Genomic DNA, 9,191 nt, shown 5'->3' with positions numbered 1-9,191 from the left:
CCCGCTCTGCCTGTGCCCTTCGGGGAATGTCGGCAGGGACCCATGGGAGGCCCGGGCAGGCCAGGCAGGGGTGCGGGGGGGGGGGGAACCGATGGGCGCCCGGGGAGGGAGCCGAGACTGCGTGCGCCGGCCCTCGCCAGGCTTCCCGGGAGGTCGCCAGCCCCGCCCCGCCCCGTCGGGGTGGAGGTGGGGGGCGGAGCGGCCGGGATGGCCGGGGGCGTGGCCGGCTCTGGAGCGGGGGGCGCGTCCTTGGCAGCTGGACCTGCTGGGGCCACACGCGCTCCGCAGAAGCCCTCGCTCTTCGTAGCGCTGAAGTTTGGGCGCGTCGCCGCGTCCCGGTTGCCATCAAGCCTTTCTGTCCCTCGTCAGACAGGTCCCATGGGCCTCGAGATCGCCTGCCCGTGGCGGGGCCAGCTGCCCGGCTTCCAAGTGAGGACGTGGATCGAGCCCGTGGTGGCCTCCGCCCAAGTGGCCGGCTCGCTGTACGACGCGGGGCTTCTCCTGGTGGTGAAGTCGTCCTTCAGGGCCCCGGGCTCCTCCAACCACAGCTCCAGTCCGTCCCCCCGGGGGACACTGGAGGACCAGCAGCAGAGGGCCATCTCCAATTTCTACATCATCTACAACCTGGTGGTGGGCCTGACGCCGCTGCTGTCCGCCTACGGGCTGGGCTGGCTCAGCGACCGCTACCACCGCAAGATCTCCATCTGCACGTCGCTGCTGGGCTTCCTGCTGTCCCGCATCGGGCTGCTGCTCAAGGTGCTGCTGGACTGGCCGGTAGAGGTGCTGTACGGGGCGGCCGCGCTCAACGGGCTGTGCGGAGGCCTCTCCGCTTATTGGTCCGGGGTCATGGCGCTGGGTTCCCTGGGCTCCTCCGAAGGCCGCCGCTCCGTGCGCCTCATCCTCATCGACCTGATCCTAGGTTTGGCGGGCTTCTGCGGGAGCATGGCCTCCGGGCATCTCTTCAATCAGACGGCTGGGCACTCTGGGAAGGGCCTGGTGCTGACCGCCTGCAGCGTGGGCTGTGCCAGCTTTGCGCTTCTCTACAGCCTCTTGGTGCTGAAGGTCCCTGAATCTATGGCCAAACCCAGCAAGAAGCTCCCGTCTTTGGACACGGTGTCGGGCACAGTAGGGACCTACCGCACCCTGGATCCCGACCAGATGGACAAGAAGACCACAGGGGGCCACCCTCCATCTCCTGGAGAATCAAATCCCCCCAAAAACATCCTTTCCCTGCTCTTTGTGGGCGCCATCATCTATGACCTGGCTGTGGTGGGCACAGTGGATGTGATGCCCCTGTTTGTGCTGAGGGAACCTCTCAGCTGGAGCCAAGAGCAGGTGGGCTATGGGATGGCTTCTGGGTACACCATCTTCATCACCAGCTTCCTAGGCGTCCTGGTCCTCTCCCGCTACTTCCGGGACACCACGATGATCATAATTGGGATGGTCTCCTTTGGGACAGGAGCCCTCCTCTTGGCCTTTGTGAAAGAGACATACATGTACTACATTGGTGAGTCTGGCATCCCTCGGGAGGCAGGGCACTGCTATGTCGAGGGCTAACAACCAGGATGCTTTGCTTTAGGAGTTCCAGCTTGGCATCAAGAGTTCAACTTAGTCTACAGGAGGCACAAGAGATGGGCTTGTGTGCCCTTGAGTTAATCTGTATGGTACTGTGGGTGGCCCATATTGCTGGCTGGCACCTGGAGACAGCAGGGTGTCAAGATGCCCCTGTGAGAAGACAGAGCTGGGTTCCCCCCCCCCTCTCTCTTCTTTCTCTTATTTGCCAGTCCCAGGGTTTGAACTAAGGGTCTGAGCACTATCCTTGGACTTTCTCAAGGCTAGAGCTCTAATACTTGAGCCACAGCACCATCTCTGGCTTTTTCTATGTATGTGGCACCAAGGAATCCAACCCAAGTCTTTGTGGATGCTAGACAAGCACTCTACCGCTAGGTCAAACTCCCTGCACCTCTCCTAATGTTAACTTTACAAAACAAAGTAATGCAGTTTAGAAGGTCCCTTAATTAAAATCGTTTAGAGCCAAGCCATGGCTTTTAAACAAAATATAAACATTCTCAAGAAGTGACTTCTCTGCCACCCAATGGAATAAATCACCACTAGGATTAAAAACACTAGAATTAAAACAAAGTTTCCATCCGAGGACAGAGACCAAATAAACCACAAGCAAGAGAGTTCTAGCCTACTGCTACAACACAACTTTCTACAAATATGGGAATGACCACTATCTTGGTTTGTCCTGTACAGTAACCACTAAGTACATGTGGCTGTTGGACACTTGAAATATGGCGGATGCCATACTCCATGCCTATATCTATCCCCTCAACTGCTTAGAAGGCAGAGATTGAGAGGACTGGGGTTTAATGCCACCCTAGCCAAAAAGCTTGCAAGAACACATCTCTACTAAAAAGCAGAGGGTCATCTCAACTACACAGGAGGCCATAAGTTGGAAAATCTCTATAGAAGGCTGTCCAAGGATAGAAGGCAGGCAGGCAGGCAGGCAGGCAGGCAGGCAAGGCAATCTCTGGTCAGTTCCCAGTTAAGACCATGTGTGAATAAAATAAAATTTCAGGAATATGTGGCAGCCATTCTCGGGGAACATTTCTGGAAGCAGCTTGCCCAAGCTCCTGAGACTGTCTCCCAGAGCAGTTCCTGGACAGTGAGGGCAGGCATTGTCTCCTTGTCACCAGTGTCATGTTGGTGGCGCTAGCTTCACTTCCCTAGACACCACATGAAGATCCCCTTCACATTCTCTGTGTAAGCAATGCTTTACCACCTGGACATCAGCACTCATCTCATTCAGCTTTATCAGAGCTTACAGTCAGAGCTGGGCTGGGGAGAGTCTGCCAGCAGAGAAAGCCCCATCAGGACTGGAGAGGGGCTGGGAACAAGGCTTTTGCTTTGTTGTGATTTCTTCCTTGGTTCAGGCTGGGCCACAGTGAGGAGAATTCTTGTGTGCTCTTTTCCAGCTCGAGCTACCATGCTGTTTGCCCTCATTCCCATCACGACCATCCGCTCAGCTATGTCCAAACTCATCAAAGGCTCCTCCTATGGTGAGTGACAGGAATTTCGCCAGAATCTTTCGCGTGGGCTCAGCTTGACACTCCCACTTACAGAATATATCTGAGAACGTGCCAGAAAGCCGCCTCAAGTACACGAGCTACATTTCCATCCAGGACAGAAAGAACATAGACTGAGGGTGGGTGGGAAAGACTAAGGAAGTCAATCATTGGAAGAGCCACAGTCAAAAGAAAGATCCTTCAGGAACGTGCAGATAGACAGAGACAGGACTCCTGTTGAATGCAGCCATGGAGACTGAAAGGGAGACCCTAGAAGAGAGGGGGTGGGGTCCTCTGAGAGCTTCCCAGAGACCAAAGAAAAGAACACTAACACATTTCTTAAAACCTCAATCCCTTACACAGGGAAGGTGTTTGTCATACTGCAGCTGTCCCTGGCTCTGACTGGAGTGGTGACATCCACGGTCTATAACAAGATCTATCAGCTTACCATGGACAAGTTCGTTGGCACCTGCTTTGCTCTGTCCTCCTTCCTCTCCTTTGTGGCCATTATCCCAATTGGGTAAGATGGGGCAGTGTCTGCTGTGGGGGTGGGGACAGGGAGGGGGAAGTGGGTGAGAGACTATCAATCACTGAGGTTCTTGGTCTTATTTCTTAGCTGAGGAAAATAAGATGTAACGATCAAATAGCTGAATTTGGACAAGCTAAGGGTCATGATGCTTTTATATCCTAAGGTGAGGGACTCAGCCAGGTCTGTCCTCAAACTGTGCAGCCCTTAGGCCTCTTCATGGGAATCCTGGCTGAATGAGTTGGGCAACCTGGTAGCTGGCATGCAATGCAAATTTTTCTGACGTCTTTTCTGGCTAAACTAGTAATAGATTAGTTTTCCCCCATTTGAAAAATAGCAGTTCTAATTCATTGACAACTCATTGAAGTTGTCTCTTCAACTTAAAAACAAATATTAGAACTGGGCACTGGTGGCTCACACAGGTGATCCTAGTGACACAGGAGTCTAAGATCTGAGGATCATGGTTTCAAAGCCAGTCCCCAGAAAAGTCTATGAGACTCTCATCTCCAAATAAGCTGCAAGTGGAGCTGAGGCTCAAGTGGTAGAACACTAGCTTTGAGAAAAAAGGCTCAGGGGAAGTGCCCAGGCTCTGAGTTCAAACCCTAGTACAAGTTTGTAGGAAACACACACACACACACACCAGAAAATGTCTTACTAATGTATGTCATAAAAACACAAATAGACCTATGAAGTCAATAAGAAAATTCAATAATTGGTTCTTTTCTACAGTTTCACCTGCCTTGGATGTGCTAAGACTTAGAGGCCCAAGAAGTTGTGTGTTGAGTGACCCTTTACTCAAAGTTCTGGGGCTTATTCACTCATTCATACACTGGGTTTTAACTAGCTGTGCTGGATCTTCCTGATCTTATGTTACAGAAGCAGTGAGGAATCTGGAAACACTCAAATAAGCAACTGATTGGATACTCTCGTGGATAAGATACTTAAAGACATTGTATTTAATCTACCATAGACATTTAGCAGTAGAGAAACTCATGTACCAACAAGGCAAAGTTTTCAGGAAATGAAGAAAAATTTTAAAAAATTATTATTGGGAGGAAAATGGGGACAAAAACATGAGAAGGGGTCTCAATGTATGAGAAGTAATGCACCTTCTATCTGGTGAATACAGATACATTAACATAAAAAACCTCAAAAAAAACAAAACAACAAAATTATTATTGTAGGATCCCATCTCTCAGAGATTCAAGATTGAAAACTTATGCCATAAAAGGAATGTTTCTGAGGCTAGGAGCGTAGCCTAGTTGTAGAGTGCTTACCTAGCATGCACACAGCCCTGGGTTTGATTCCTCAGTACCATATACACAGAAAAAGCCAGAAATGGTGCTGTGGCTCAAGTGGTAGAGCGTTAGCCTTGAGAACACCCAACAGTAGTTTTTGGGCTCTGAGTTCAAGCCCCAGGCCGAAAGAAGAAAAAGGAATGTTTCTATTCTATTACCTTTGCTCTCCCACAAGTCACTAAAATAAATGATATCCTAAATTATTCTTCTAGCAAGAGGCCAAATTATACCATCAATCATTAACAGTAACAGGAAAGACCAGTAGAACTTTCTAGCTACAGAAGGCAAAGCTACATTCCATGACAGAAAAACCAAGAAAGCACCTCAAAGCAGAGGAGGACTCAGAAGGCAAGAGACTGGACCGGTCTCAGTCTGCATCTCACTCCCTGATTTCAGGAGAGGTCCCGAGCTAGAGCTGCCAACCAGTCTGTTTTGAACCAAGGGGACCATGGCTTTGGCCCTTCCTGCTAGAAAAGCAAGCTGCTTTCCCATTCTATAAGAACCTGACTTCTTCCTCTTTAGATGAGATAGGGAAGTGCTGAGGAACTCACAGCATGGTTCAACCCTCTTTCACTGCCCCTTGGGTACACATGTAAGTGCTGTGTGCTGCACAAAGAAAACAAGCCACTCATCTCTCTGGTCTACAAATTTAGTTCATTTGCACTCATCTCATTTAAAATGTAATGGGCTGGATATTGCTGTTTCATGCCTATAGCTACTCAGGAAGCTGAGATTCAGAGAATCAAGATTCAAAGCCAGTCCAGGCAGAAAAGCTTATGTGACTCCATCTCCAAAATAACCATCAGAAAGCAGGGTTGATCCAGGTACCAGGGGCTCATGCCTATAGTCCTAGCTACTTAGGAGGCTGAGCTCTGAGGATCACGGTTTGAAACCAGTCCAAGCAGCAAAGTCCCTGTGCAACAATGATGTACAATTAACCACTCTAAAACTGGAAGTGGCACTGTGGCTCAAGTGGTAGAATACTATCCTTGAGGACAAAGAGGCTCAGGGACAGAGGCCAGGCCCTGAGTTCAAGCACTAGGACCAGAAAAGAAAAAAGCATGGCTGGAGGCATAGCAACCAACCAAATTGCATAGCACCAACCAAGCAAGTTGAGTAAGAGCAAGGACCTGGATGCAAACCAGGTCCTCAAAAGAAATTAACACAGGGGCCAGGAGTTTGGCCTAGTGGTAGAGTGCTTGCCTAGTTCGATTCCTTGGTAACACATAGATAAAAGCCAGAAATGGTGCTTGGCTCAAGTGGTACAGCTCTAGCCTTGAGAAAGCCCAAGAGCCCAAGAACTGAGCCCAAGAGCCCAAGCCCTCAGTTCAAGGCCCAGGATTGACAAAAAAATTTTAAAAATGAACAGAAAACACCATATTTTAACATTGTAAATTTCACATTCACTATCACACACACACACACACACACACACACACACACACACACTGTGCAGATGGAAAGAGAGACTCAAATGTTGCCAGTTTCTCAAAAAGGGTTTTCCTAAATCCCCTCCTCCATTAGTCTATGATAGGTCTTTCTAGTTTCTTTCCCAAAGCTTCCTGTGCATTTCCTATGTGGAATGATGGTTAATGATTAGAAGTGATCATCTACTTAATATGCTTGCCATCTCCACTCTAGGCTTCTTAAGAACAGAGAGCATGGCGTACGGCTTACCATGTGTCCTGTGTCCAGCAAGGACCCCGTGTCTAAGATCTCTTAGACAAATGTACTTAGTGAATGAATCCTGTCAGAAGCGTGTTATATCTACCTAATAGCCAGCATTATTGCACACTCACACGCTACAGTTGCCTGTTTCCAGCCGATAATGAAATTAGGAGCTGGCCAGCAACACACAGCCATGAGTGTCCCAAAGGAACTTAGCAGCAAGGTCAGTGCGGCAAGCCAAATTCACAGGCCCGTGCTGGTTGCCTCTTGTCTCTCCACCTGCCAGCCTTGTAATACAAAGAGTTTTGTTGTCTGAAGTACAATAATTGCCCCTATCAGGAGGGCTCTCATACTCAGGTAAAACTTGGTGTTGGAACTTTCTACGTATCTTCCCTAGAAGATTAGGATTTAAGCTCACATCTATCAGTAGCTCAAGGAACGGTCCATCCATAGGTCCAAGACCTGTGTTCCTAGTTGCTATGCTTCCATTTATCCACTAGTATTTGTGTGTTTGTATGTGTGAGTGTATGTATGTGCACGTGCATATCAGTACTGGGGCTTGAACTGCAGGCCCTAAGCTCTCACTTGACTTTTTGCCCAGGGCTGGCACTCTTATTATTTGAGCCATCCTTCCATTTCCATCTTGTTGGTTAATTGGAGATGAGTCTTTTCTGTCTTTTCTATCTGAACTTTTCTGTCTGGGCTGGCTTCAAACCTGATCCTCAGATCTCAGCCTCCTGAATATGTAGGATTACAGACATGAGGCACCAATGCCCAGCATATCCAGTTTGAGATTAGTAAAGATTAATCTTCATCACAAGATATTCATGGGAATTCATCACTTGACTTTCAAGTGATTGAGATGCAAAGAGTATGCAAGAAAATGTTGAGGCATAGCACTCACGGTGCTATGGGAAATGGAGAGAAGTTCGTCCTCACAGGTCTGGAAAGAACTTGAAGTAAGAGACTGGTTCCTTGGAGCCAGCCTCACTCAGCACAGCCTTCCAACACTACAATGCCGGTAATATTATGTCTAACGCCACCTGTGACAGTGGCCAGTGACCAGTCATCATAGGTGGGGAGGAAAGGCTACATTCTCTGCTCTATTCCAGTGGTCCTCTTATAATTCTCTATTGCAATTTTTTACAGCATCGTGGCCTATAAACAAGTCTCAGGGTCACAATGTGGAGACAGGACAGAGAAATGAAGGTGCTGATCTGCAAGAGCTAAGAACACCAGCAATGGCGAGGACCCTTTGAAGACCACAAAAGGAGCCAGGGAATTGGGCCAAAATAACTACACTGCCCTAGAAACCTGAGTTCCAGTCAGAATTGTCGTCTGCATGACTGGCTGGAACACTAGGGAACTCTGGTGGGTGGGGGAAAGCACTTCCTGGCTAATGGAAGAACCTTCTCAGCTTGCAGACAGCCCAGCCAGGCAGAGCTTAGGTTCTGTGGGTAGGGCCTGCACACACAGGCATCCCAGACCCTAGTGGGGCTGAGGCTCAAGCCGTAAGTGGTCAGGCCCCTTTCTTCCAGCTCTTGTCTCCAGGGTTCCAATACAGGTCTAATTAGTCTTATGGTGTTTGTTGAAAGTTCCAGAAGTCAGAGGCCTGCCATTTCCAGCTGCCCAAGGCCATGGGATAGGGACGTTTTGTATGAAATGTAAGTTACATCTTTCAAGTTAAAATAAAACCTCAAAAACTAAGTTCATCCCCGAGTCTTTGTTAACTGTGAACACTCAAGAGCAATGAAGCAGTTCCTTGGCATCTGGGCTTTTCCACTCATGCTGGCAGTTTACCACTTGAGCCATGCGTCTACTTCCAGCCTTTTGCTGGTTAATTGAAGAATCCTGTGGGATTTTCTGTCTGGACTGGCTTTGATTCTCAAATCTTAGCCTCCTAGGTACCTAGTGTTCTAGTTGTGAGCCATGGGCACCAAGTACCATTGTTTTTTCTTCTGCTGCTGGAGATAGAACCAAGGACCATAAGCAAGGTAGGCAAGGGCTTTACCATTTGAGCTACACCTATATCCTCATTGGGTGTTTGTCTTTTTTGTGGTTGTTTTGTGCTGGTATTAGGGATTAAACTCAGGGCCTGGGTATTGTTCCTGAGCTCCTTTTACTTAAAGCCAGCACTCTACCACTTGAACCACAGCTTCATTTCCAGCTTTTTGGTAGTTTACTGCAGATAAAAGTCTTGCAAACTTTGTCTGGCTGGTTTTGAACTGTGATCCTCAGATCTGCCTCCTGAGTAGCTAAGATTATAGGTGTCCTGGCTTGCGAGAACTGTCTTCCTTATAAATGCTAATGTAAGGGGGCATGTCACCCAGTTTTGGGTGGACCGAGAAGGCTTTCCCAGTGACAACTGTTAGTAGAAGCCCAACACATCCCAGTCAGAAGGAACCACATGCTGGAAGGCCTGAAGGAAATTACCCCGACACATGAAAAGAGCAAGGAGATGGAAGGAGAGGTGGGTATCAAGGAGAAAGGGATGGAGACTAAGACTGGAGTGGTGAAGATGGACAGCCTAAGAGAAGACTTTTCAAACCCATAAGTTTTGCCATATAGTGAGTATCTATTAGACACTTTGGAGCTGCCTGCAAACAATTACTTGCTACTCATAGCCCT

At 48.6% G+C, this 9,191-nt stretch overlaps 1 protein-coding gene across 1 annotated transcript; it reads left to right on the top strand.

Annotated features, from left to right (window-relative positions):
* The first annotated feature begins 281 nt into the window (after positions 1-281).
* Positions 282-8,270, top strand: Slc46a2 (solute carrier family 46 member 2). The gene is made up of 4 exons (XM_090329181.1): positions 282-1,507; positions 2,982-3,065; positions 3,435-3,591; positions 7,713-8,270. Exons 1-4 carry the CDS (start codon positions 379-381, stop codon positions 7,768-7,770), a joined length of 1,428 nt encoding a protein of 475 aa, XP_090185307.1. The 5' UTR covers positions 282-378; the 3' UTR covers positions 7,771-8,270.
* The last annotated feature ends 921 nt before the right edge of the window (positions 8,271-9,191 follow it).

This window comes from Megascapheus bottae, chromosome 3, assembly GCF_031878675.1.
Source record: "Megascapheus bottae isolate mThoBot1 chromosome 3, mThoBot2.hap1, whole genome shotgun sequence".
Classification (NCBI taxonomy): Eukaryota; Metazoa; Chordata; class Mammalia; order Rodentia; family Geomyidae; genus Megascapheus; species Megascapheus bottae.
The sequence above is the reverse complement of the archived record's forward strand: the minus strand, read 5'-3'. Positions and strand labels throughout refer to the sequence as shown.

What these genes read in the sequence shown, in the direction of transcription:
- Slc46a2 (XM_090329181.1), top strand. Translation starts at nt 379, where the DNA reads ATGGGCCTCGAGATCGCCTGCCCGTGGCGGGGCCAGCTGCCCGGCTTC. An exon ending in CATCAAAGGCTCCTCCTATG is followed by an intron (nt 3,066 to 3,434) that starts GTGAGTGACAGG and finishes TCCCTTACACAG; the next exon opens with GGAAGGTGTTTGTCATACTG. An exon ending in GTGGCCATTATCCCAATTGG is followed by an intron (nt 3,592 to 7,712) that starts GTAAGATGGGGC and finishes AATTTTTTACAG; the next exon opens with CATCGTGGCCTATAAACAAG.